General features: G+C 43.2%; 1 protein-coding gene across 1 annotated transcript in view; it reads left to right on the forward strand.

Moving 5' to 3' along the window:
• Positions 1 to 21,729, forward strand: part of fat3b (FAT atypical cadherin 3b) — a 64,967-nt gene extending 43,238 nt beyond the window's left edge. Inside the window, exons 36-53 of the mRNA XM_030101819.1 lie at positions 17 to 231; positions 1,583 to 1,720; positions 1,908 to 2,051; positions 2,126 to 2,323; positions 2,885 to 3,162; positions 3,260 to 3,822; positions 4,168 to 4,299; positions 4,622 to 4,779; positions 4,920 to 5,451; positions 5,677 to 5,830; positions 7,486 to 7,642; positions 8,722 to 9,138; positions 11,081 to 11,336; positions 16,485 to 16,574; positions 17,280 to 17,339; positions 17,621 to 17,659; positions 18,842 to 18,907; positions 20,244 to 21,729. Of these exons, the coding sequence (XP_029957679.1) occupies positions 17 to 231; positions 1,583 to 1,720; positions 1,908 to 2,051; positions 2,126 to 2,323; positions 2,885 to 3,162; positions 3,260 to 3,822; positions 4,168 to 4,299; positions 4,622 to 4,779; positions 4,920 to 5,451; positions 5,677 to 5,830; positions 7,486 to 7,642; positions 8,722 to 9,138; positions 11,081 to 11,336; positions 16,485 to 16,574; positions 17,280 to 17,339; positions 17,621 to 17,659; positions 18,842 to 18,907; positions 20,244 to 20,995 (4,349 nt within the window). The 3' untranslated portion in view covers positions 20,996 to 21,729. The remainder of the gene's footprint in view (positions 1 to 16; positions 232 to 1,582; positions 1,721 to 1,907; positions 2,052 to 2,125; positions 2,324 to 2,884; positions 3,163 to 3,259; positions 3,823 to 4,167; positions 4,300 to 4,621; positions 4,780 to 4,919; positions 5,452 to 5,676; positions 5,831 to 7,485; positions 7,643 to 8,721; positions 9,139 to 11,080; positions 11,337 to 16,484; positions 16,575 to 17,279; positions 17,340 to 17,620; positions 17,660 to 18,841; positions 18,908 to 20,243) is intronic.
• Positions 21,730 to 27,172: the final 5,443 nt, after the last annotated feature.

Genomic DNA, 27,172 nt, shown 5'->3' on the forward strand with positions numbered 1-27,172 from the left:
GTCTGTGTGTGTGAAGGATCTATTTCAGTGGCTGATGATTTGGACTTTGAGGTATGTAAGGATTACTACCTCACAATTGAGGCCTGGGACAATGGGAACCCGCCTCTCAGCACCGCTACGATGGTGACTATTGAACTGATGGACGTCAATGATAACGCTCCGGCCTTCAGTCAGGATATCTACAACGTGCTGGTCAGCGAGGACGCGTCCGTTGGGCAGACAATTACAAAGGTAAAAATTTTGTAATCGCATTTTGGTTGGCTTAGGCTGGTTTTATTTATATAATGCTAATTAAAACAGTGTTACATCACATCACTGTGTATATACCGTAAGCAACAGTGAAAAGAGAAAGCTCTATTTTATGGGATAGAAACCTCCAGCAGGACGAGACTCAAAGGTGAAAGCCATCTGCCCCGTCTTGTTGAGGTTCAGGGAAAATAAGGAGAGAAAGATTTACCAAGGTCAAGGTCAGAACACACTTTATTTTTCCTCAGGGGCAATTTGTGGTACAGCCAGCAGTAAAGCATAGATACACAGTACGAACCGCAGATCATCAAGTTGTAAGCCCAATACCAGAAACACCTGCAGGGAAGGAATTTGAAAAAAAAAAAATATTTAAAAAACAAATACAGACTTATATTCTGAGTTAAGTAATTGCATATCATAATTTATCATAATTTGTTCTCACTGCAGTTTTTAGTAATATGCCTAAAATGTTAGTAGAGCTATGGAAACATGTGTTAATACATACTGTATTAAAAAAAATTAAAAAGGGCAAAATAAACACATGCAGATTTACAGATTACAGAAGTTAAAGTCAATCAGTCTGATTATGCAAAATTTGTTAATGAAAATAATCTTGTGAGAAACAGCCACAAAACCTAAGCAGCAGTGACTAGGAAGTTAAGTTCATAAACACTGGAAGAAGAGCAACCGCAATAATGTTTCTGTTATAAAAAAAAAAGACAAGTCACTATAAAGGAGCAAGATTCACACAATTAATGTTAAATAAAACATTCATCACCTGCACCATCTGCCATTTTCACCTAGCCTGCAGCAGGAAACTATCCATAAATCTTAGCCAAATATCTCACAACAGTAAGTACCAGATTCATAAACAGATACTAAAATAAATAACACTGAGAAAGATTCCCAATTAAGCAAAAACTTTTTATGAGTGTGTTTTTATGTTTGTGATTCAGAGTGGCGCCGAGTCCTCTGCCACCTGACTGCAACACTTTTAGCCCCCGTATTTTCCACTAGCAGTGAAAGATAGTTACTTGCTGGGGAAATAACTTAATGGTAAAAGCTACGTGTGTGAATGGGAATTGTGAAATTATGCATGCTGAAAGCTGCAGATATCATGCGGCCAATGAGGCAGGCTCTTGCCTCCATTAGTCTGAAGATAAACGCTGTCAGATAGGAGTTCATTTTCACTGCTTTTTCATACGAAATCCCAGGTTGTTCGTGGTCTGTCAAAAAAAAAAAAAAAAGCTTGAAAAATAAATTAGAACATTTTACAGATTACTTGTACCTCTTTGCACCAAGTTTCCTCTTTCGCCCTGTGTTTTGTGTCATTTAGGTCTCAGCAGAGGACCTGGACAGCCAGGTGAATGGGCGAATCACATATTCCATCCTGAAAGGTGACCGGAGTAACCACTTCTGGATCGACCCCGTCACAGGACTGCTCAAAGTCAATAAGAGGCTTGACAGAGAGCTGGTAAAGATGCATTTTACGTACAGTATCTCGTAAACAATCGCTCGTAATTTTCTGGTTGCTGAGCACAGATAGGACGCAGAGTGTCCCATCAAGGTCAACAGCTAATGAAGTCTCATATTAAGTAAACAAAGCACTGCCTCCCTGATACATACAGATGTGGCACCCGTATCCTCCCCTGTGTGTCTAGGTATCCAGGTACTCTTTGTCGGTGCAGGCCTTCGACAGCGGCTCTCCTGCCATGTCGTCCACAGTCACGGTAAACATCGACATCTCCGACGTTAACGACAACCCTCCTGTCTTCAGCCCTCCCAACTCCACCGCCGTCATACAGGTTAGTCCGTGCCTGCTTGCTTCCTGCGCGTCGGTCATTGTTTAATCTCAGCTCCTTTCTCGTCATATTTCTAGCTAAACCAAGCTGCCAGCAGCACCCTGCTGAAGCTGTCGGTAAGCGATAAAGACTCTCCCAGAAACGGGCCTCCGTTCGAGTTTCGCATCGTGTCTGGGAACGAGGGGAGTTTCTTCTCCTTGGATCAAACTGGGACTCTGAGGTCCAGCCGGGTTCTGGGACCTGAGGCACCCCGAGAGTTCACTCTTGAAATTCAGGTGAGCGGCTGGTTTGGATTTGTAGAGGCGTAGAGGGAGGCCGTGCAGATGGCCGACATGTGGAACGAAGACGACAAACAAATGAAATACTAAAGATCCAATGAAGCAAAATATGCATGTTCATGGTGTCCTTTGGCATGTTGTTTTTCTCTCGATATGTGTAAAACTGTTTTTGCTCTGTTTTTGCAATTTCCACATCATATTTCCTCTCAAATGTGAGACGACTACCTACAAAGGGGCTTTTCTCATTTTGCATTCAATAGAAATGCAGCTTTGTGTGTCTCCTGCACTGACAGCGGCTTCAGATAACAGATCAAACTGGCAGATCTGCGTGTAAGGGACATCCTTATGTGCTCAGCTTCCGATATCAACACAATCTGGAACAAGCCACATTGACTTTTAAGTGTTCTTCTTTTTTTCAGAACAAGCTCTACTTGTTAGGGTTTGAAGCTCTGGGAAAATACCAACAAAAAACAAAATGAGGCTGAAAAGAGCATGCATGCACAGTGACCGACCAAAAGCAGCTCAATGTCTGACATTAACTTTGTATTTGTTTCTTAGGCAAGAGACTCCGGGAAGCCGAGTCTCGCCTCGTCGTCCTGGGTGTTCCTGAGAGTCATCGGGAACAGTCAGTACAAGCCCACCGTCTCCCCGTTAGAAATCTTCATTGTCATGGTTACGGATACCTTCCCGGGTGGCCCAGTTAGTCGGATCTACGCAACCGACCGTGACCCCAATGACGTCCTGTCATTTACTCAGAAACCTCAGCCCAAGAGCATGTTCAAGATCAACAGGCAGGATGGCAGCATTGTGGCTCTGCCGGGTCTGGAGCCCGGCAGGTAAAAAAAAAACAAAGCGCAGTGGAAATTACACACATTCTGAAAAAAAAAAAAAGGTCTGGCGTGGAACTACACTGATTTATCTGTCTTCTTTCAGATATCAGATGAATGCGACGGTGAGCGATGGACGGTTTGCTGTGATAGCTGACGTGTCGGTCCAGGTGGAGCAGGTGACGGACGTCCTGCTGCGCAGTGCCCTCACCTTACGGTTCAGCTCCCTGTCCCCCGACAACCTACTCAGTCGCTACCTGAGCCAAATCAAGCTAACGTTACGCGGACTGGCAGGTTGGAAATGGTCACCCGGACAGCCAGATCCTCTCCACATACTCAGTCTGCAGCCGGTGACGGGAACCTCAGACACCGACTTGCTCCTAGCGATGGAAAGGCCGGAGACTTTGGGCGGCGGGCGAGTCGGGGGCTTCTATTCCCCGCTGGAGCTGTCCGCAAAGCTGGAGCAAGCAGCAGCGCGGGGCCTGATCCGAGGGGTCCTGGCCGGGGCGGTGGCGGTGAGCAGTGCCTGCTCCGGGGAGCTGGAGTGTGGGGATCGAGTGTGTGAAAACACACTGATAATGGAGAGCGGGTCACCTATGACCTACAGCACGGACAGGGTGAGCTTGGTGTTGCCGAGGTTCGGGCGCACTGAGACCTGCGTCTGCCCTGGTGAGCACTGAAATGGAAGCATTTTTTTAAAATGATAGATATTTGGAGAGATGCCACACTGGAAAATGACAAGGTCATAGAAGAAGAAAAATAACAAAATAAAACAAGGATACTCAGTGACACATTTAATTTTTTAAAATGTTAATTTTCATACTGTTTAAGAATTTAAAGCTGTCAACGTGGTTTTAAACCATCCAGCTCAAAAACAACTTGTTTACTTGTTTACAAAGATGTATGAATACATTAGAGCCAATCTAAAAGCTTTTTTATGTAATGATTTATAATATACTGACATCCAGAACAAATTACTTTCTGATATTTATGTATCTGTCTCCTTCCAAACAGGAGGGACATGCCCCACCCCTGTGGAGCTGTGTGAAGGTCAGTCCTGTCCGGCAGACATGCAGTGTGTCCGCTCTGGTCCTACAGCACCATCTGTCTGCCAGTGTCAGCCCGAGAGGCTGGACGATTGTGCAGGTAGGATCAGGATCTGCTTTCGCACTGGGTCAGCTCAGTGTCGATCAGGGGTTTCAAGCCACAATAATTAACATTTGATTTAATGTGTTTATATAGAACACAAAAAAATCATATGACAAAAAAACTACATTAACAAAGCTGATTTGACTTGAATAACAAAAATAATAAGCTAAAGTTAAACACTGTGCTGTTGCTACCATATGAAATGTGGTTTTGACCTCTGACTGTGACAGCTCTGCTTTCCATTATAACTAATGTTACTTCTTTCTTACGATTTTGAAGCTTTTTTCATCCATAATACGTTTCTGTTGGGAATTTGTAGGCCAAACCTCTCTGAGCTTCTCTGGAAACAGTTATATCAAGTACAGAGTGACGGCGAGTGGCCAGAGCGGCGAGATGAAGCTCGGCCTGAGGATACGAACACTTCAGAGAAGAGGCGTCATTATGTTCACGCGCGTTAATCCCTGCACTATGCTCAAGGTGAACTGGAAATTGAATGTACTGGTATTATGTTTCTCTACTTGAACAGACACACGCTGTCATTTTTTTTTTTTTTCCCCTGGTGGAAAACGAGCATGTTAGTCATGAGGTCTTTCTATTTTTTTTCCTTCCTTGTACAGATTGAAGGCGGTCGACTCTGGTTCCAGTTAGACTGTGACAACACCCTTGGCATTATGGGTATCTCTGGCAGGCCAATAAATGATGGCCTCTGGCATTCAGTTGCCTTGGAACTGACCAGGAACTACACCCTCCTGTCGCTGGATGACAGCTACGTGGAACGGCGCCGAGCAGCCCGGGCTCCCGTGCGTCTTTGGCCTCTGGCTCCAGACTCATCATTTTTCTTTGGGGCCCAAGTGAGGCCACTGATTGGGCAGGGCGAGAGGCCAAGCCCGGGGCCGGGCAGGGGCCAAGCGGTGCCGGGACCTGGCGATCGGGGGGCGAGGGGTCCTCCGAGAGCTCAGGACGGCTTCCAGGGCTGCCTGGGCTCGCTGATGTTGAACGGTAATGAGCTGCCGCTGCAGAATAAGAGGAGCCGCTACGCTGAAATAGCCGGGCTCAACGAGGTCAAGCTGGGCTGCGTGCTCTATCCAGATCCATGCATCAGCCAGCCCTGCCTCAACGGCGCCATCTGCAGCAGCCTGCCCTCTGGAGGTTTGTGTGCATGCAGGAGATCATGTGCATGTGTGTGGGTGTAGTTATGCTCTTCTACTTATGCATTTCATTCAAACCTGTCATCATATGTTAGAATTTTTTCTGAGTAGTTGTTTCAATAGTGTCAATCAACCTAGATTATGTCTTAATCTGCATATTTACATATTTTGTAAAATTTGAATTACATAGCATTATGAAGTGACACCGTAATGATCTTTTCTCCAGGGTTCATGTGCAGTTGCAGTGTTGGATTCACTGGGGGGCGCTGTGAAGTTGAACTGACGTCCTGCATGCCAAACCCATGCCTGAACGGTGGGGACTGTAAACCTGTGGGCTCTGCCTTTGTCTGTGGATGTCCTGGAGGATTCGGGGGAATTGTGTAAGGAAAAAAAAAAAAAAAAAAAAAGCCTCAACTCATACAGACGCACTTTTAAGCCTGAACAAATGAATATAACCAGTTAATTGATGGAGAGCAGTGAGCAACGTGGAGACGGTATGAACACAAAGACACATTTTAACATCTGCATCCCCTCTTTCATTCAAATATAAAAGAGCAGGTGGGGACTCGGTGAAAACACACATTCATTAGCCCACATTTGCACATCCGTATCCACTGTGTTGTTTTAGTTGTTTCTGTTTGGGATTAATTAGTGGTTTTAATTTAATTCAGCATAATTTCAGTTGAAAAGCCTTTAATTATTCTGTGACTGCCTTCTTAATTACAGCTCCGTAATTGCCTTTGAAATAACCGCTGCAGCCTGGCTGTTCAGTGGAGCCACCACTAGAGGGCAGGTTTCACTCAAAAGAGAAAAGAACTCTGAGTTTTCTTTTATTTTCCCACGCAGACGCTTCATCAGAATGATGGAGTTCAAATAAAATTGTTATTTAGGTGAATGAAAGGCAGGCATATAGGTTATAGTTTCAAAATATATTCAGGTAACCTTTAAATTGAATGATTGAGGCCACAGCCGAGAGAAATACATTATTCTTAACAGCTTTATATTTGTGTGTGTTATCAGAATGAATGAATTCTGTTATTATCACATGTGACTTTCTTGTCCCTTGTGTAAACTGTACCATTCACACCGACACACAGCTTAGTTAAACCTAGTTTGACCTAGTTAAACTGGAATTGTACTACGACCTTGAAAAAGGACGCAAAAGACTAAACGAAAAAGTTGAAAAAACAGTCAGTGAAACAGACAATAAAAATCAATTCAGCCATCTTCATACTAATACTTCCAATTCCTTCCTACTTTGACTGAGCATTCAGTGAACCTGAAATGAAAGAAAATTATATGAAAAAAAAGATAATTTCCCATTGTCATAATCACAATTTTAAATAAAATACACCCTGAAAATAGCATGTGCAACTTACTATCTCCATTTTTTGTCAATTTTTATTCTGGTTATCAATAATGTGCATGTGATGTGTGACTGTTGAGCAGATTAAAACCTTAATAAGTGAACTACACTCAGTATTTTCTTACTCTATAATTGTTTGAAGCAAATTCTGAGTAGCTGATGCGCACTGAAGCATACTGCAAAATGCTTTTTCTTCCTTCGTCGTTCCAACTCTTGCAAAATGTTCTGAAAATCCTATCATGGGAAAAAAAAAAAAAAAATTGAAAAGAGAGACACATGTATTTTCTATCCCCCTCACAGCAGGACACCGTGTTTGAAATGACAAGTAGAGAAGAGCACGTATGTGTGGGGAGTAAAATTACATTTATGATGTTCAGTCGGAGTTGGAGCCTTTATCCGAGAGAATGTGTTGAGGGTTTTACATTTGGAGATATATCCATATTTCTGAACAACACACTGTAAACGCGGATCAAAAAGAATCTACAGAGATAATCCCTTATTTAGCTACAGAAAAGCTCTCTGAAAAAGATGATCTTAAAAGTCTTTCTTTTCCCTCTGTCTCTTAAACTCGCTGGCACACTTTTATCTTTGACTCTCCCCTCTCACTTTGATACGGATCATCTCCACTGCTCTCATGCATAGCAATTTATTTGTCTGCGCCTTTTACAGATGTGACGAGGATTTGAATGAGTGCGACCAGGACGGCTGCGGAGCCGGAGGAGCGTGCGTCAACACGTTCGGGTCGTTCTACTGCAACTGTTCAGACGGATACGAGGGTCAGTTCTGTGGCGATCAGACGCCTGGCGATCCGGGAGACGACACGCAGGTAAAACCACGAGCACCACCTGGTTTTCTATAGACGCACCCTCAAGGGATTCTCTCAAGTTTATTTGAAGAAGCTTTTGTACTTGGGGCTTACTCCTAATTGGACTTGACATACAGAGTGATGCTGTTGAGAATTCTGAGTGTGCAGCATCCTCCTAGAAGGCGTACACTCTTGCTTTGTATCTTTGTCTCGACGGCAGATGAATGAGAGTGTGGTAATGGGTAAATCACGGTTTCCATTTGAAGTTGTTACGCTCTTGACATTTATAGAGGAGTACGTGGCAACTTGTGTCGAGCGTGCGAACACAATTAATGTTCCATATTTTAAAAAGCACGGTGCATTCAGTAATCCCCCCCTAAAACCAATGTAATTAATAGATTAGTAACTACACACTTTGTAAGAAATAACCAGGACTGTTTTTGCAATTAATTGTGTGCTCTACTTTTTCTGAAATACTGGACAAAGTTATAAAACAGGTTTTGCTGGAGGTTGACTTTATTTAAGCTTAGTCATCTCTTGTCTAATAAAAAATGGGAGGATTGGTATTAATCATTTCCTCTGGACAGCAGGCTCAGAGGTGTCACTGTAATATTTCACACTAGTGAGTAGATAAAAAATGCAAATGCCTCCAACACTCCATTATTCAGGCTTACGCCAACAAATTCATGTTTGTTTTATCAATCAAAAGACGATTTTCCTTCAGAGATGTTGCTAAGGCTGTTGCACTTTCAACATGTGGTACAAAGATTTGTCGGTGAAAGGCTCTCTAACAAGCATGCATGTACGCCATTACTGCCATGTGGCAGCCTGACTAACTCGACTTAAAAGGAAGCCCACCTCACTCCACAATTCTGATTTGTACCTTAACATTGGTTCGTTTTGAATCTGTCATGGTAACATTTGGCCAAGTTTGAAGTGTGATATTGTTTAAATGAAAGAGAATCTTAATTAAGAAAATACCCGGCCCTGGACGTTGTGTGCTTCCCTCTGGCTGTGATATACTTTGCATTTTCACACTCAGAATAGAAGACATGCCTTGCCCATGCCTTTCTGATTTTTCTCCTTTTCATCTCACCCAGGCTGAGCCTTTGTCGTATGTTGGACCGGGAGAGATAATTGGCATCGGGGTTCTGGGCTTTGTCATAATTTTCCTCCTCATACTCTTCGTCGCCTTTCGGAAAAAAATCAAGTTCAGGAAGGAGTCAGACCCGGGCCCGGGCGCTCAGGCCGCGATGGGCATCTCAGCAATTTCCTCAGAAACGAGCTACATGCTGCGCAAGACCGGCATGGGGGCGGAGGGGATCGAGTTCAAGGCCGTGCGACTGTCAGGTTCACCGGGACCAACGGGCACGTACGGGGAAGTTGGGGGCGGCGCCGGGGGTCCGCCGCAGGTCATGGTGCGTCCGACTGCCCACTCCCCACTACCAGGAGGAATCAGCAACCCGTGCATGAGGGGCGGGGATGGAGACAGGACCACTTCCAGCGAGAGCAGCCAGGTGTGTACGAAGCGCATTGACATGTATTCTAATTAATTCCTTGCCTCTTACATCACAACACGATATGTTCAACCTCACTGGACTGGAAGGTTCTGCCAAGGCAGTTTAACTGGCAGGGAGTCATAACACTAGCAAACACACTGCAAAATTGAATATTCTGTCAGTGTTATCGTTTTGCCTCCAAGATAAAGACAGACATGGTTGACAGGATCTTTGAGCAAAACAATTATTGTCATGATCACTATGCGGGCATTGTATCATTTAAGTGTCCTGCAGCCTTTAAGATAAGAACATTTATTACGCAGCCACGAGAGTGAAAATTCCCAGCAAAATCAATTTTACATCAAAATATCAATATGTATGTTGTGACAGCGTAACTTCCGTCTCCTGGGTCCCTTTTGTTGGTGCTGTGCTTCTGCAATTTTGATGATTCCTTTTATCATGTGAAAGAAACTCCGAATAGTACTTCCTGTAATTACTCTTTTTATTCCAAACAGCCTGTTAGGACAAACAACCACATTGTGGCTAAGAGAAAATACACAGGCTCCAAACAAAATACAGTACAGCCGTGAACACAGGGTGACTTTTTATGTGAAACACATGCAAGAAGTCCAGTGGCGTCACTCCAGCACTGCGAGGGAGGCTACAAAGGACCGAGTTCAGATACTATAATCAATCAATTCCAGTATGAGATCAACAGTTGCAGTGGACAAGTTATTCTGGTTTGTAAATACTGTAACTAAACAAACTCTAAGAACGCTCGTCCAGCTAGGGAACTATAGAATGAATGGATTAAATTGATACACAAGCCAAATTAAATTTGATTAAACACATCCTTACTTCATCAGCTGCTTCAACTAGTTGGGCATTATTGTGTTTTATTTTTAAAATGTGGTAAATTCTGAATAGCAGCCGGACACTGGAGGAGGGCTATATGTGCATTCTTTTTTTCTTTGAGATTTCAGTTTAAATTCATATCAGCAGAGCCAACAATGTGGGATTGATGACATATATTGACAAAGGAATAAAGCACTGAATAACAGCTTTGGTACAGATTTGTAACAACAGAAGACATCTATGGGACTGAAAGATATATTTCAACAACAACAAACTACATGTAAATACAGAGTGAGAGTTTTCAACAAACTAGAGGAGGGTATGTTTCAGACGTACAGTGGTAGAAGATATTCACTTATTTCATGTCACGTTTGAGGAATAAAAAAAACTTTTAGAAAAACTATTTGCATAGTGTAAAACTAGCAATATTAACAGTAAATAGTCCATTATTAGAACTAGATATTTCTTAAATGTGATAAAAACAAACTAAGAGCTATAAAATTAGACATGCAAAACAATAACAGGTGCCACAGTTGCAGGCGTAAGTATTTGCTCACATCAGCAAATGCTTTTTATTGTCCTTGAATCCCAGCATCCGCGAGCAATAACAACTTTTAATGCATTCTATGGCTGGTAACTTAAGTCGTTTGAGGAGAATACAAGTAATAGAAGCACCGCTGTGAAGAGTAAGTTCTGCTGATTTTGGTTGAATATGACTATGTCTATTATTGCATTCAGAAACATGGTTAAGAAAAGCCTTCAGAAATAAAGCATTAGTGTTTAAACATATAGCATAAATCTAATTCTTGATAGTTGAGAGTTCACAGCCCTGCTTGGATTGTTTAGCACATAATTTATGAGTTTTGTTGAGGCTGCGAGGAAAGTAACTTCAATAACTTGGAGAGGTCGTTTTTATAATCCCCCTTAAATAAAAACAATAATGCAAAAAAAAAAAAAAGGTGTTATGTGTAGACAAGGGAGAATTATTTATATCTCCCCTGGCAAACTTTACGCTGAACAGATTTGTTCGTAGTTTCATTGTTGATTTTATTGACTTTTAATTACTTTAAAAACATAATAAAATGTTTGTCCTCCGTCCCCACAGATGAGCAGCTTCCTCTCAGACATGTCTAATATCCGAGGGGTGGCGAACCGGAGGGGCATCGCCGTGTGCAGCGTGGCGCCCAACCTGCCGTCGGCCGCGGCCGCCCGCCCGGAACACAGCCCCGTCCACAAGGTGTCCTGGGAAGGCGAAGAAGCGCGGGAGAAGGGCCTGGAGAGGCCCCGAGACGAGCGGGAGGAAGAGTGGGGGCAGAGAGCTTTTGAGCTGGAGAGAACACAGAGAGGAAACAGTCCGCAGGGTGAGACTGCGACAGCGCGCACGCACAGACGCGACGCTCGCGCGCTCGCGCGCACGCGCCGCTTCTAAACTGATCAAAAAGCCAACGAGTACAAAGGCCGTGAACTCATTGTGTTGGAGCCGTACCATCATCTTCACTGAGAGAGCTTATTTCACAGCGATCTGTGCCTTTTGATCACGCACATCAAAGAAAATGGTCCACAGTAAGCAAGAGCACTTATAAAGTAATATTTATATTTTGCCATCATTTCAATTCCGTTTTACTGTTTATTCCCTGGGAATATATTACGCTGCAGTTATTTGCGAAGATGTCCTCCTGTATTGGTATAGCTCCCTCCCATCTCCAGTGCACTTCTGTCTGGATGGTCAGGGTAATCAGCCAGAACTGATGTCTTGTCCTACTTTCGCTCAAAGAAAAGTTGAGTCAAACTCCCAGTAGCTGGAGCGCTTCCATACAAAGATAGTGAACTTTTCTGCCAAGTTTTCTCCCCTGTTTTCGGCCAAGGTTTATGTACCTTCGTCTGCCACAAGCATGATAATTCGCTGCCAACTCCGTCAATAAGTCCACTGTTCACATTTTCCGCTCAGTCGATGAAATGACAGCGCAGCGTTTCAGGTAAGACGTCCGATACGTCGATCGTCTGTCCGACCTGTTGTTTGAATAACACAGCTTGGCAGCGTGAACTTCCTGCCTGTTAATTATTGATTCCTTCCTGTGGGAATGGGAAATAGGTTATTTTATTTTTTTGCTCCCCTGCCGAGCGTATGCAGAAGTAAGGGACTCGCGCTCCGTCCCTCTCCAGCTCGCAGCTACACCACAGTTCATTAACGGGAGCGTAATTAATCTTACAGCAAGCTGACGTCGAGATGATTGTGTTAATGACTCATGTGTTAAGTGCCAGTTTTACCAATCAATTGGAGGCTGTTAAGTTACTCATAATTCACACTACAGCAAACCCCTTAACACGTAAGGACGAGACATTTACTCCACAGGCACATCTCAACAAGTGAAACGCCGACTAACAAGGGAGCGTACCGGTCATTTTCTGCCACTACCAGAGCCAGAATGAATAAATAAACGGCAATGAATAATTTAATACTTGGAAAACACTGCGAACAAATCAAGGGCCGCATTGCTCGGTTTTGGCAACAGTGTTCCAAAATACAAGATGTTTTGCAGAGTGAACTCTTTCAACGAATGCCAGTTCAGACAGAAATGTTTCCTTTGTCAATCACCGAGAGCAGTTTGGTTTTTTTTTTGTTGGTGAGAAGAAACTGGTGTTAAATCTAGTGGGAGTTAGGATTGGACTTGTGTGTGGCTTACTGTTAATGATAAGTGTTTCAATTAAAATGTCACACACCGCCTGAAATGGGGAAGAAATGAAAATAATAGAATAAACAAAAGAACGCCAAGCTAGATATTTTACTGAGGAATAAATTCTATCAACAGTGATTTTACCTTAATTGGGTTTTTTGTAGAATTATGGTGTGATTATTTTGAATCTCATAACAAATGTCAGTGACTCAGTGAGGATTCGCTGCTTTTAAAATCACTAATGAAACATAAAAATTGGGACTAGTTAGAGAATTATGGCTTCGATGGGTATTAGATTGAAGATCACAATGAAGCGAAAGCTGACATGACTGCGCATAACCTGCACGACAAGACACAAATGGATGCGAGAGAAAGAAAGAAAAAAAAAAAAACTCCACCAAAAATAGAGTCGGCATGCCGAATTAGATGGTGGCTGCTGCTCTGCCTCTCTTATTTAGTTTGATTGATGGCGCCGTTTTACTGCTCATATTCCCGCGGGAGCGTTTCACTTGTTCTGAACGCACTGAACTGTAACCGTGCAACTCCGACATCGAAAGCTAAACTTGATGCCCGGACGTGCCGTCCCTCCTGGATGTGGTTGCGGGTACAACACTTTTACTCACAAGGTGGACCACGGCCAGGAAATCTAATCACCGAATGTACTGAGGGAAGCATAAAATCGATGATTTTGTTTTTCAGGAAATCCAACTATCAAGGCAAATGTGTGTTCACGTCTGAAGAGAAACTACATGTAATCCCAAAATTTATTGAAGCCATAATAAACTGCAGTTTATAGCCGTGTGAATCAGGGGAAGGCAATCTAATAGTTTAAAGGAGCAGTTAAAAGTGTAGGAAGCAACAGAAAATGTTGTTGCGATTTAGTGTCACCAATTAACCTCGGATGCATGTTTTTGGGACTGTGAGAGGAAACCAGAGTGCTTGAAGAAAAACACACAAGCGCACACACACACACACACACACACACACACTGGGGGGGAACGTGCAAACTCCACACAGAAAGGGCATTTGAACCTATGACCTTTTGGCCATGAGGTGAGAGCACTAACCACTGTCACCACTCTCGCAGCACAAGCAGCATTTTGAGTCTGCCAGAAGTTTATATGTTCTCCCTGCGCATGTGTTGCTGCTCAGATTTCTGTTACAAAGTGTATTTCGATTCAGCAAAAAAGAGGTTTTTTTTTTATTTTGTTTTTCTTTTCAATCACTCTCATCAATCTCTGGGGCAACACATACCTGTGCTTGCCAGAAGTTTGCTAAAAGTTACTTCACTTCACATCGTTGAACCTGCCACCTTTTATTTCTTACCTTTTTCTTTTTGCAAGTGAAGTTGTTTTTTCGAGCGCATGGTTTCTGCTTTGTTGCTGTTCTGTATTTCTTTCCCAACTTGAGCAATAAAGTGAAACTAGGCGTTTTATTGCAGCTGGATTAGACCATTAGGTACAGCATCGTAGCGCTCTTGCGGCTTCGCGGGACGTGTTTCGGGCAGTTTTCACTGCCACATGCCATTATCTAAAGTTATTGTAACACCCGAGCACCTGCTCTGGCCCTCTGGCTGTGCTTTGACAAACAATCACTCAGGGGCAATTCTGAGTGATCTGAAAGGATCCAATCCTCCAAATAACATCTCAAGGAAGAAAAACAGAGCCAGAGATCACACGGATTATTGAGGACTCCACAGGCACACTGGTTAAAGGTGTCTGGAGATCTTAAGGCCAGCAAAAGAAATTTAATTTGACTCTTTCAAAGAAAAAAAAAAAAAAAGTCAGGTTTGTAACTTCAAATACCGGCTCAGATGACTGCAACAGCTTCTCATTTTTCATCCGGCCACATTCACCTCGCCTGTCACAGTGCAGTAGATGAACCTTGTAATGTGATTTGTTCTTCTCTGGGATGTGTTATTACCATCTACATGTTGTTTGGAGGAGTCAAAGTCGATGCATACTTCACAAGAACAGAGACATTTGTTCTGTGAAAGGAGAAGGAGGGTCCGTTCTCAATGTGTTGTCCTGGCAAAACTTTGTTCTCATATGTTTTCTGACAACTATCATGTGATTGGTCAGAAAATTAAAGCGGGCGCAGTAATTGTGGGAGTTGCAGCTTTTGCACGGGCATGAAATGTTGAACTCAGTAATGATTGAAAAAGCACAAAAATCTATACAACACAACTTCTCAGGCATATAGAGATGAACAAATGACTGGTAATTCATAGAAAGCAGCCGCCAGAACATTTTGTCCAGAGTTCTGCACTTGAGTTTCTTGTGAAGTATGAAACGTCCTGAGCTTTCTCTTTTTTTTTTTTTTTCTTGACAACAAGGATAAGAAGTTTTTCTGTTCTTTGGATGTAGCAACTTGAGACCCTCTCCCTCATTGACACTTCCTGCCTGAAATGAGGAGACGAGGAGTTGCAGTGGTCGAACTGGGATGTCAGGATGTCTCTTTAGACGTTAACAGTTTGCATTATAAAGTAATCAGTCATAACGTTATGACCACAGACTAGAAAATAAAACACACTGGTACTGATTTTAGGTATTAAAATGTGAGTTTTGCAGTCCAGTATTGTTTGAATTCAGTATGGCGTGATTGACTGGAACCCACAAGAAAATTGAAGTGTAATGTCATGGAAAACAGAAGCTGTGGGAATACCAAAAGCAACAGAAACTATTCAGAAAGGATGTAGAACAGCTAAAATATCTTGTAATACAACTACCCCCAAATTCTCCCTCTTAAAGCAGAGCAAACATTTGTAGAAATTGTAGATCACTTTGTGACTTGAACAATAATCTATTAGCATTTACTCCTCCTCCTACTACTTTTGACATTCTTCCTCATGTGTTTGCGTACAGTATCAGGTTTGCACCTGTTGTTTAGGTTTGTGCCTGCACTGCACAAAAACACAAATTAGTTTTCTCGGTTGCAAGAACAAACTAGAACTTTGTCCTAGTTCTGGCCAAAGAACACATTTTTCTGTTCTTGCAACATATTAAAGGCCTTTAGAAGTAGGACCAATGGTCAAGTGTGAGAATTGGACACCATTCGATCAGGACCGAGTCTGGCGTGAAGCAGCGAGCCTTCGAAGGCCACGACTCCAGGATGCTGGCTCTGGGAGAAACTACTGCAAACGCCTGAGCGAGGCACACACACACAGTGGTCATAAAGTTTTGGTTGATTTCTTTGAGTGAGTGGCAGTTTTATGCCCCACACTCACTGTCAACTAGTCAGTCAGAAAGAAAATGAATGGGCAATTGGGAGTGCGACTAGGTGGACGTATTTCAGTTCAGATTTATTTCCCATGAGCCCGCTTAATATGGTTTTGGCAGACTCATCAATCCATCTCCGTTGTGAAATGACCGCTGTGGGAGATATCCTCATTTTGAATAACCAAAGTTAATTTAAAGCCTCAGCTGTCTGAGTCACTGAGGAGGGTATTAAGACGACTGCAACTTTATAAAATGTCAACTCAATTTAGATAACTTGGACTTCCCAAGCTTCACATTTGCTGAAATAAAGGATTGGAAACATGTTCATATGGAAATCTGTATTGGATTAAGATAAATATAAAAACCGAAACGTCCTATATTTCTGAATTCATATTCATCGGAAATGCTTCATCTGTTCTAATTTACTAACTTTAAACTCCTGAAGTCCAGTGACTCCACCAGTACAAAGATGGACTATGAATAAGATGACTGACTCTCTTCAGACACATATTTGCTTAACTTTGAGTGGAACATCTTATTGCAGTCTGTGTGGTGGTGCAGTGGTTAGCGCTGGACTCTGGTGTTAAATTCTGTGTTTGATTCCTAGACGCCGCAGAGCTGGCGGACGAGGTGCCCAGTCTGTCAGACTCCACCTGTGAGGAGCGGTCTCTCAGTTCCTACACCTCGGAGTCTTTTGACGACAACGGTGAGACTCGAACTCCTCAAACTTTCCCTTGCAGACTGAAATTCTGGAAAACATTGCTGGAGATCACACTCCCAGGATGCTGTTATTTTTTTTTTTTTTTTAACAACAGGGCATTAATTAATATACTGAAAAACAAGCAGACAATAAATCAGTGGAAATGCTTCTTGGGAGCCACCTTCAGGCAACCGGATCCATACATCAAAAGCAATGTAAAGGTTTTCTGTGAAAGGAAGTAATCCTTTAAATAAAAGTTTCTTGAATTGTGTAGGGTGCTTTTTTTCCCAGATAACTCAATACCATTGATCTTTTCTTGGCTAAGTATAAGCGAGTGAAAGTCAACCACCCTAATGATCATCTGTGCGTGCGTGTGTATGTGGGGTTGTGTTCTTTAGACAGCAAATCCATGTCGGTGTTTTTTTCCCCTCCTACCTGTCTAATTAGCGTAGCTGCACAGAAAGTAGCCTTTGTGTTTCTAGCGACTCCCACACACACATGCGCACATACACACATACAGACACACACACACACACACACGCATGCAAACATGTTTCAGAGACTAACACGTCTCTCATATTGTTCTCGGCGTGCGTACGCTCATATACATCCTCCGTATCATCACCGTCACACCCTGCGAATGGAACTTCACCCTATTCATCAACGCACTGACGTTGTTCCTGTTCTCTCCTCTTTTTCTGCTCCCTCTAGCCTCCATAGTGACAGTCATACGTCTCGTCAACGATGCTGTTGATAACATTGAAAGTGAAGGTATGAAAGAAGATTTTCCGTTAACTCCTTTATGTCCTTTGTGTCTGTCTTCTGCCGAAGTGTCTGCTCAGCGGAGCAGCACAAAGATGCAACGTGCAGAATTCAGCCAAGCCTCTGCTGCTCAATCCCCTTTCTTATTAAGAATAAACCATCCTGCTTAGATTTCTAATACTTTGTCATTTTCTGACACCGGATCTCTCTGTGTTTCAATTTTCCCCTTTGGTTTCTGTGTTGTTTGTCTCAGTCTTCCTCTGACTTTGGCTTTCTCGCTCCCTTTGTAGTGTCAAACATGGACAAAGAACAGCGTCGGAACAGCCCTGGTGAGCGAGATGCAAAGCAACTGAAAAACATCTTATTAACTTGCCTTCCCTTTGACTTTATATCTCAGGCTTTTGCTCCTGAAAACCCAGCCTTTTATATTCTTTACAATATTATCTACCATACCCCTATATACATTACTATTCCTTTTCGTTTTCAGAGTTTGAATATGTCGGCTTCCAGCCGAGCCGTAGAACAAGAAACCCCTGTAGAGGGTTTCTGATAGCTACTTCCATTTTGAATCTATCCATCAGTACAAACAGGTCACAGGCATTGTTGTGGATTTTGATCATATACAAAAAACAGACTACGAGAACGCATTCACATAGAAACTAGAAAGTTATCCTGCAAGGGGAGAATTTTATGAAAATGCTGCATCATTCCAACAACTCACCATGATGAAAGAAACACACTGGGTCAAAAATTATTATGTTCTGTATTCTACTGTGTGGTTAATTAGAATAATTTGAATTACGATGATGCTTTAATAAGTTGCAGTAGTCCTCAGTCCGAGCAAAGCAAAGCTTTCACCCTATAGCCGTTGGGGCCTCAGTGGGTTTTAGGGGCACTTTGAGCCGAGCCTCACATCTGCACAGACCAGCAGAGGGAAAGGCAGCTTAAAACACTGAGGGTTTGTTTTTTGTTTTTTTTTTTCGCCCTAAATGGGGCATCCATCCACAGTCCGAACACAGGCTTTCCCATCTCATTAAATGCATGGTTTTTCTTCAATCAGACATCAGAGGCTCGGTCCAATTGCACCTGTCCTTAAAGATCCCGGCGTCCCTGTCAGTTGCTCATGCTACAGTCTTACAAATCAATATTAATTAGCTCTTCGTTACTGAGTCTGTTTGTTCTCAGTTGCATGTAATTTACTAGGTCTACAAAGCATTTCGTTACGTACCCAGAGCAAGGCTGTGTTTGTTTCCCCGTCTCTGCCAACCAACTGGAGCACAAGCAGCATTATTTCATACCGAGTGAAATAAATAATATTTTGTGTTATTGACCCAGCGTGTGTGTGTGATGACTGCATGCCCCCCCCCCCCCCCCCCCCCCCGCCATTTATTTGATGCGTCTGTATCATAATGGTTTAACAGTGTAATTCATTTGCACTGACTTGTTCTTATGCGGGTTTCATCATCAAAGCTTTCTTGTCCTATTTGTTTTGTTTTCCATCTCGCTGACAGCAAGTCGCCACCTGCAGAGCAAAGATGAAATTTGTGTAGAGTTCATCAAAGAGTACATTGTGGATTGTAAGAGCATTTATTTGTTTTCTCCCCTCCCTCATTTAACCCTTCGCTTGATAATAATTCAGACAGAAACAAACACTTCCACAGCATGGAGGCCGGAGCTCCCAAATGTTTTTTTTTTTTTTTTTTTTTTTTTTTTTGGTTTGTTGGCATGGCTGTCTATTAGATCCCTCCGTCCACACATGTGTCATGCATTATATACCAGGAGCTGCAGCTCTCCAGCACACTAATGAAGTGTACTCTCCATCCCACACAGAGGGTGACCCCTCCGGCTTCTCCCACTTCATCAATATGATATTTTTTCACTCACAGCTCATTAACCTATCCATGAATTATGCAGCTTGCATGCTGTAGTTTGTTGGAAGTTGTGGGGTAGCGGGGAGTTCTGTGTCAGTCCATTTAAACAGCATGAACTGTAACTGAAATGCCAAAACAAAAAAAAGAAAAAAAAAATAGAAAAGTTTATTTGTACATTAATAAATATGAGATGAGAAGTGGAGTGATTACACAGTGTAAACACGCAGGAGAGATCCCACAGTACACAGAGTAAGCTCGACAGTGACACAGTGAGGAACAACGCCACTCACCAGCATCCCGCTGCATCGGACACAAACTCTCAAACATGCAGCATGTACACACGCTCCCATACGCAGCTAACAAGCAACACTTTTCCGCAAAAATAAAACAGATCAAGGGATCCGATAATAAGCACAGGAAAAGACTAAAGAGAAAAGAAATAGAAACAAACACAAGTCAGATAATATGCATGCTGCTCTTTGATGCCGTGGAAATTGGCTTGCTTTTTTTCCTCACTTTTATGTAAGGTAGTTTGATTAATGGGAGGCAGTAAATTCCATATCTCTGCACCTTCTGTATGGGGTTTTACAAGGGCAGAGATGGTATCTGCACTGATCTGAGTAACTGTGAAAATCAGTCCTCCAGTAGCTGATACACAAACACATATTCACTCATGTCTTCCCACTTTGCCTCCCTGCAGATAAGATTGCAATGATTCTGTTGTTTTAGGAGTGCAGTTGATCTATCGATATGGCACCTTTTGCCAATTACTGATCCTATTAAACAGATAATCTAGTTTTTACTCACACTGTGAAATGCCGAGAGGCAGTTTGTCTCATACGATACAGTCGAGTGAAAATCTACAGACTTCTAGTGGTTCAAGCAGCAAGAAGTTTGTCCAGGAAATAAACCCGCAGGCTAAGTGAGAGTGCAAGACTCCATTTTTTTCTCCCTTAACTCGCAGTTAAAATATATTGTTTGTCACTGTAACGGTTTCAACTTTGAGAAGACATTCATTTTCTGGTGCTGCTTTTATCTACAGCATACCGGTGGGAGTCTTCCTGTCAGACTTCAAGCTGGGTGTCTCCATCACGTCTGCGTCTGCCCGAAGCAGCGTCGCATTACGACCTCAGTGACACGCAGCAGAACATCAGGCGTGGGGGAAGCACGCGCTCTCTGCAGCTGGACTACAGAGTGATGGGCTACAGCGGCGACAGGGGCCGCGAGCCGGGACAGGAGCCCTCGCGGAGGGCTTTCCAGTGGGAGAGGAATCAGTCCGGCGAGTGGGAGAGGAAACGCGCCGTCGACAGAGAAGAAAAGAGGAAGCACGACGCAGCGGGAAAGAACGCAGGTGTCAGGAGCAGAGACCTGGGGTTACACCGGGATCGCAAGCAGTCGCACGACCACGACAGCTGCGAAGACAGCTCCTCGCCCGTTTACGAGGAATACCGAGAGTCGGGGCGCGATCCGGAGCAAGATGAAGACAGGGAGAGCCTTTACGACACCCTACCTCCAACCCGGCGGGCGTACGAAGGATACCCGTCCAGCCCGCCGGGCCTCAACCTGCACCCGGCTCAACTTCTGCCTCCGCTCCGGGCGTGGGATCTACAGACAGGCGAGTGGCGGCAGTCGGAGGAGGATCACGGAACGCTCGGCTCCAGCAATCTGACCGGCTCCGGAGACGAGCTGGAGAGACTACTGAACCTGGTGTCGCTCCGGGCGAGGAGAGCCACACGAACAAACAGAGCGTCGACTGGATCTGAACCCGCCGGAGGATGGGATGGATTCAAATGAAGACACCAGTCTGTTAAAAACATACAAACTCAATATCCCTTTATCTCCTCCTCCCACTCCCTTTACGTTTCAGAGGAGACAGTGTGATCCTCTTTGATTATACTTGACATTTATAATAATACACAACTGGTCCACTGTCTAAAAATAATTGAAGAAGAAAATTACCATATATACTTTTACTATCCCACGTTATTATCCTGGTGTAAACAAACGCTAATCCAACACCAATCCCTTGGCTCATTTATAAGCTGGAGGCATAAGAGGAAATAGATGTGATCTCCAGACGCCTTCACCTGAGCTGCATGAGAGTTTGGCTGTGAATCAATTGTTTTACATTTATTATTTAGAGTTGCTGAAGCGCGTCGTTTGGAGCCCATGTGTCTCTGTTTTAGATCATACCGTCGTATGCACATAAGTTATCGTGTATTTCACCTCACGTTCTGTTAGATCACACACATACGGGCATAGGCAATTGCTTTGTTAAGTCAACCATGTAACGCCTAATGCATTTATTATTTTTTCTGAGTCACGCTCTGGGTTGTTTCACAGAGAACCATCCGCCCACATCTCAGACATAGCCTGAGAGCTGTTATTAAGATTAGCAAATGTTGATACCAGGGGATCTACACTTAATCATTTAATTATTCTTTGATTTTTTTTTTTTTTTTAGCAACTTTGCTATTCATTATGTGATTTGCACCTCTTCACAAACACACACATCCTGGGTATTCAGTTTATATTACTGTGACTCAACACAATACTTCAGCCTTCATTATGTTGATCAACAATAGATTCAGCCCATTGTGTAACTCACAATACATGTGTACACAGGTTCACCCGTTCTAACACTACAGTCAAAGTACGTCGAGGATTTTGTATATATTACTAAAGTGAAAGTGTTTAATATGCTTCGGATAGAATTGCGTCCACTTTGCACCTTGTATTAACATGTGGGATGGGTTTTCAAACATTATGTACCGAAAGGCTTAGAGACTTGTGTGGAAATGCAACCGTGAAGTACAGAGTCACTCACCCAGGACATGTGCACATGGTTGGCTCACTGATAACAAGAGTGGAAATGCTGCTGTGTTCCCAGTTCACACACACACACACACACACGTACACACACACACACACCACAAAGGGAAATACAAATGGAAATAAACTCTGTGTTAAGCGACTACGAAGCACGGAGAGAATAAGCCGGTTGAAGATAACTGGAGGGTTTTGTCGGGTAAATATATTCAAAATGGCAGTTGAAGATAATTGTGGTTTGGGAACGAGCCAGACCAGATGTGAACCGTCAGATTCACTGTAATGGAAACAGCTGCACCGGCCTCCCTTCATCTCCCGCTTGTCATGTGCTACATCAGCTGGTAAACATAGGTGAGATTAAAAAAAAAAAAAAAAGCACTGTCCTCTCGTAAATAACAGCGATGCTGCATTAGTTCAAACTATCTACATTTACGTGAGATGAAATTACAAGGTCACATTGTTGTGAGTTTTAGTTTCAGAAAAGCTAGTCTAATAGAAAGAAAGCCAGGGTGTTGATTCACTCTGCAGTCTGACATTGGCCTCATGCCAGATGCTAGACCTTAACACGGTCATTAGGTTTCATGTCACTTAATACATTTATGTCTCACAGCATGGAGTCCACCCGTCCATTCATCTTCATTTCACCTATTGTCATTCAGGCCGACCGGGTAAGTGGACCGCCGAGGCATTTCCGGACTGAAATCAAGAAGCAGACAGAAGAGAAACGTCCCTGACAGGTCAACACGTGGACAAACACGTTCACACCTGTGCGCACTTTGCAGTTTCCAGTTCAGCTGAACTGCATGTCGGCGGACTGCGGAGGGGAATCCGGGGCACCTGAAGGAGCCCCGCGGGAATACCGCCAGGCCATTCAAGCTCGACGCACAACAGCAGCTTCCACAGGCTGACATTTCAAACCCACAACGGGAAGACTGTGAATCAACTCTTCTCACACGTGAGCCATCCTTGCTGTGTTTTACGAAGATATTGCCATCTATCGGGTATGAATGTGAATTCCAGTAGATTTAAAGTGATTAGAAGGTTTGAGGTTGAGCTCCAATCAGCCAGACTCACACTGCATTAGAAAGTAAGGAGTAGGTGTCCTCTGGGTGATAATGTACCTGATGTGCTGTAGCAGGTTAGCAATATCTCAACCCAGACTGCGTGAGATGAATAATCCCCATAAAATATTTAATCCTGTCAAGTCAGTCTTGTCACGCCTCTTGTATGTTTTTCTTTCCCTCCCCACTGGAATTTGGCAGATTCATTGAGCGCAGCTTAAAGTCGTCAATTTCCCACGAAGACATGAAGGCGTAAGAATGTCTTCTGGAATGTGATAAATGCTGTGATGAGTCAAACAATAAACTTTATTTTGATTTCAATTGAAAAAGCTGGTACGATTACGTCGCAGATTGCTCTGGCCTCAACCAGTTGAGCAGATTTTAGCATAATCTTCACATTATGCGTTTTTTGTTTACCTCAGGAACTGATTTGTTTGGTGACTTGAATAAATGTATCGGGCTCATTGTGTGGGACTCATCATTGTTGTGAGTTTTCTTCCATACGGTCCCACCGCTATAACAAAATTATGCAGTGTGTGCGGCTCCGAAAAATCCATCTATAATCGGATATGTCTGCTAAAAACTTCCCAAATCCTGTACAGGCAGCCATCAGCCGTGAAGACTACAACTTTTCACAATGGAAAGTGTTGCACTTGACTATGAGGGTGTGCAAGATCTGCAGTAAAGAAACTTTAATTTGACATAAAAAAAAAAGAAAAAAAACTTTATGGAAATCCCTAAAAGACGATCTGGAATCAATGTTTGACTGATGACAAAAGGTTGAAAGTATGCAGTGGTCAGTGTGCTCCACATACTCGATGTGCACCCTCTGCAGCTGGTAGAGGACGTAGCGAGGAACCTTTGTGGTTTTTTATTATTCTTGCGCCCCTTCCCCACCTCCACTCCCATCCCGCCACCCCCCGTGGAGTACAGACAAACTTTGTCCTTGTTATCTAACTCTCCTTGTATAAACACCAACAGGCTGCCGATCTAACTACCTGAAAAAAATCCCATAGCAACAAGACATAACCGCCTCAGTGTTATAATTCCCTGTCACACGAAGCACATTTTGACCAAATAAGGGGGTGAGAGATTGTGTGTGTGTATCCAGGTGTGTATCCCTTGTATGAGTGGCCTGGCTTTCACAGCTGTACAGGATTTTTTTTTTTTCCTTCTGCTGCTGTTCATGATAACACACCTGCCCTCAAAATAGTTCACGCTTCTTAGATACAGCACGACGCAGAGGGGGTAGAGCAGAGTTGTCTGTTGTCTGTCCACTCGCCCACTCGCAAACATGTAATATGAACTGGAAGCACTATTTAGAGTATGCAGGCAGGTCAGGATGCACAGGTCAGCTCTCCGTGGAAGCACTATTGTCTGATTGTCATGGGTTAAGTGAAAAATGTGATTTGAATTTTTTTACCTGCAACATTTCGGTAACATATCCACAATTTAAAATGGCTTCAGAATAATGGCTGCAGGTATAGTTGTAATTCTAAGACAGAAATACTTTCTGTTCCATTTTTTTTAAAATAATAAGAGATAATTTTGGAGTGAAAGACTGGATCTATATATTGTGGTGCATGCCAGTTTGTGTCGGTGCAGTAGATGAAAATAGTTTGTAGTTAAATGCTGGCTGGCTTGTTCCAGTTCTGTTCTCTCTCCCTGCAGGAACCAAGAACCACAAAAGACTCAAACAGGTACAAGGCAGAACTCGAGGGAGACAAATCTCTATTCCTCCTGAGCCCAAGCAAAAATTCTGGATTACTGCATAAAATCCGCATAAAACTTGACGAAACCCGTGACTGCAGGGATATTATAAACCTTGTTACCAGCTTCACCGTCTAAAAATAATCCACCAGTTTACCTCCCTAATTTCATCCCAGCACCTGAATTTATGTTTCTTTTCTTAGCGTAAACTGTCACAACAAGGCAACACAGAAAATGACATTGATTCAATTAGCATGATATGCTAAATATTCCTCAAGTGATAACAGCGAGGGGGAGATAGCATGTCAGCTTTCTCTGATTCACCTCATTCATTTTAGAGGGGTTTTTTTTTTTTTTTTGGTGTTAAATTTACATAAAAGAAAGTGAAGAGTAATTACCCATAGGACATTGCCACAGTGGGCAAAAGCATTACATAACATCACCTCTCTGCCAGCGTGCATGCATGGTGCACACAGACTCAGCATCTGAAACGGTAAACAACGCTCTACAGGTGGAAACATCCCTGCCGCCCGGTCAAAGACAGGGGGAATACTGCGAGTAATTTATTCATACTGATTTGGAGCCTCGTGAATTATTCCAGGCGGTGATTATGCAACATGTCCTAATAACTTGCACAGTGTCTCTGGTAAACTCGTTTGATGACTACCATGCTTGTTTATCGCCGTCTGTACGTGCCGGCTGTCCTATAGTGACAGGCGCAGGGTCAGACCAAATACGAGGGTGCGTGCGAGTAAAGAGAAATTGAGAATTGCCAAAGTGACTGTTGTGTTCATTCATCGTGCATCAGAGAGAACTGATGAAGACCTGCCAGTCCCTTTAGCTGTGGTAGCTTTATATTGAACCATCTGGCATTTACACCATAAAGTCAGCTAAGCCACTTTAAACCTCTACTCCCACAACCCCCTTCATTTTCTTCTTCTTCTTCTTCTACTTCTTCTCTGCTCATATTTTGCACAATGACTTTCCTCCAGATCTGGATGGACGCAGCAGGGAGGGAACAGGATGGACAGAAGGATGAAAAGATGTTACATAAAGGAGGAGGGGATTGAAGGATAGATCGTGTAAGAAAAGCGAGAGATGAGAGGAGAAGTGGGAAAAGTACGAGAGATTACCATTCCCTCGTTCCTGCTTGTTGAGGGGTAGCTGTGTGGGTGATTATAAATCCACGCTGTTCTCAGTAACACCAGGATTACACACCCCAGCCAGACCTAATCTATGTGCCTAACATCTGCCTCTGATGACACAGACATGCACACACACACACACACACACACACACATAAATATGCAGACGCCAGGCATACATGAGCAAAAAAGGCCTGGGACCATAACGGCCGCAAATGCGGTCAGTGTCTCAGGCGATTTCGCCACATGTGTTTTACACTTTAATCTGATGGAAATCACCAGGTACAGTTTGCTTGCTTTGCTAAAACAAGGCGGAAAGGAGGCAGGAAAATCGAATGGAAAGATGTGGCATCCATATACATGCGTGAGGATAGGAATTCACATCAGAGCGCTGCCCTCAGCCGTCTGTCGTGGAAGCTGTGCGCCAGTCCCATCCCATCACACCCCTCCCCTGCTGTTTTAGGAGATTATTACTAAGGCAATCCTTTGGCATATGCCTGCAAAAACGCTATGTGCGAGACAGGGAAGTTAACCATGCACTTCATGTTTTTTATTGGATTTCCTTATGTGATGAAAGTGCATAAATGCCACTGGATTATGTCACATTTACACAATATTAAAATACAATTGCCTCAGACTTTGAGGAAATTTCCTCTTCCACACAGCCTCAGTTAGCACATTATGAAAAGTGAACAAAAAAAAAAAAAAAAAAAAAAGAAACAGAATCCCATTTTCCGGGACATGTTTACGTTGCCCTCCGTGAGGCTCGGCTTGAGCCCCGATATGCTGATTTGACAGAGCCCCTCAGTGTTACGCTGTCGGACTTCAATACAACGCTCCTCACTTTGTTCTGATCTTGTAAAGAAATGCTGCCTTAAACAGAGGTGAGACAGAATGATGGATCAACTTGCTGCTGAGAAATTTGGCTGCATCATGGCCCTCAGAGCTGAGCTTGTTATCTGCTTTAGCTCGAAGGAATTGGTACGCTGTCACCCTCGAGATTGCTGAGATCTGATTTTGGTTAGAAGGAGGCTTGCTCTGTGTTGTGCTTTGATCATCAGGGTTTTTTTTTTTTTTTTTTTTTTTAATGCTCACCAGCAGAATAAACATCTACATTTGCTAAATTTGCTATGACTAAGATTTTTATTAGGTCCTCCTTGAACTGTGCAAGCGTGAAATGCCTGTGGTGGTAACCTTTACAGTCCATCTGATGACTCAGTGTGAGA

The sequence above is a fragment of the Salarias fasciatus genome, chromosome 10 (assembly GCF_902148845.1).
Source record: "Salarias fasciatus chromosome 10, fSalaFa1.1, whole genome shotgun sequence".
Lineage (NCBI taxonomy): Eukaryota > Metazoa > Chordata > Actinopteri > Blenniiformes > Blenniidae > Salarias > Salarias fasciatus.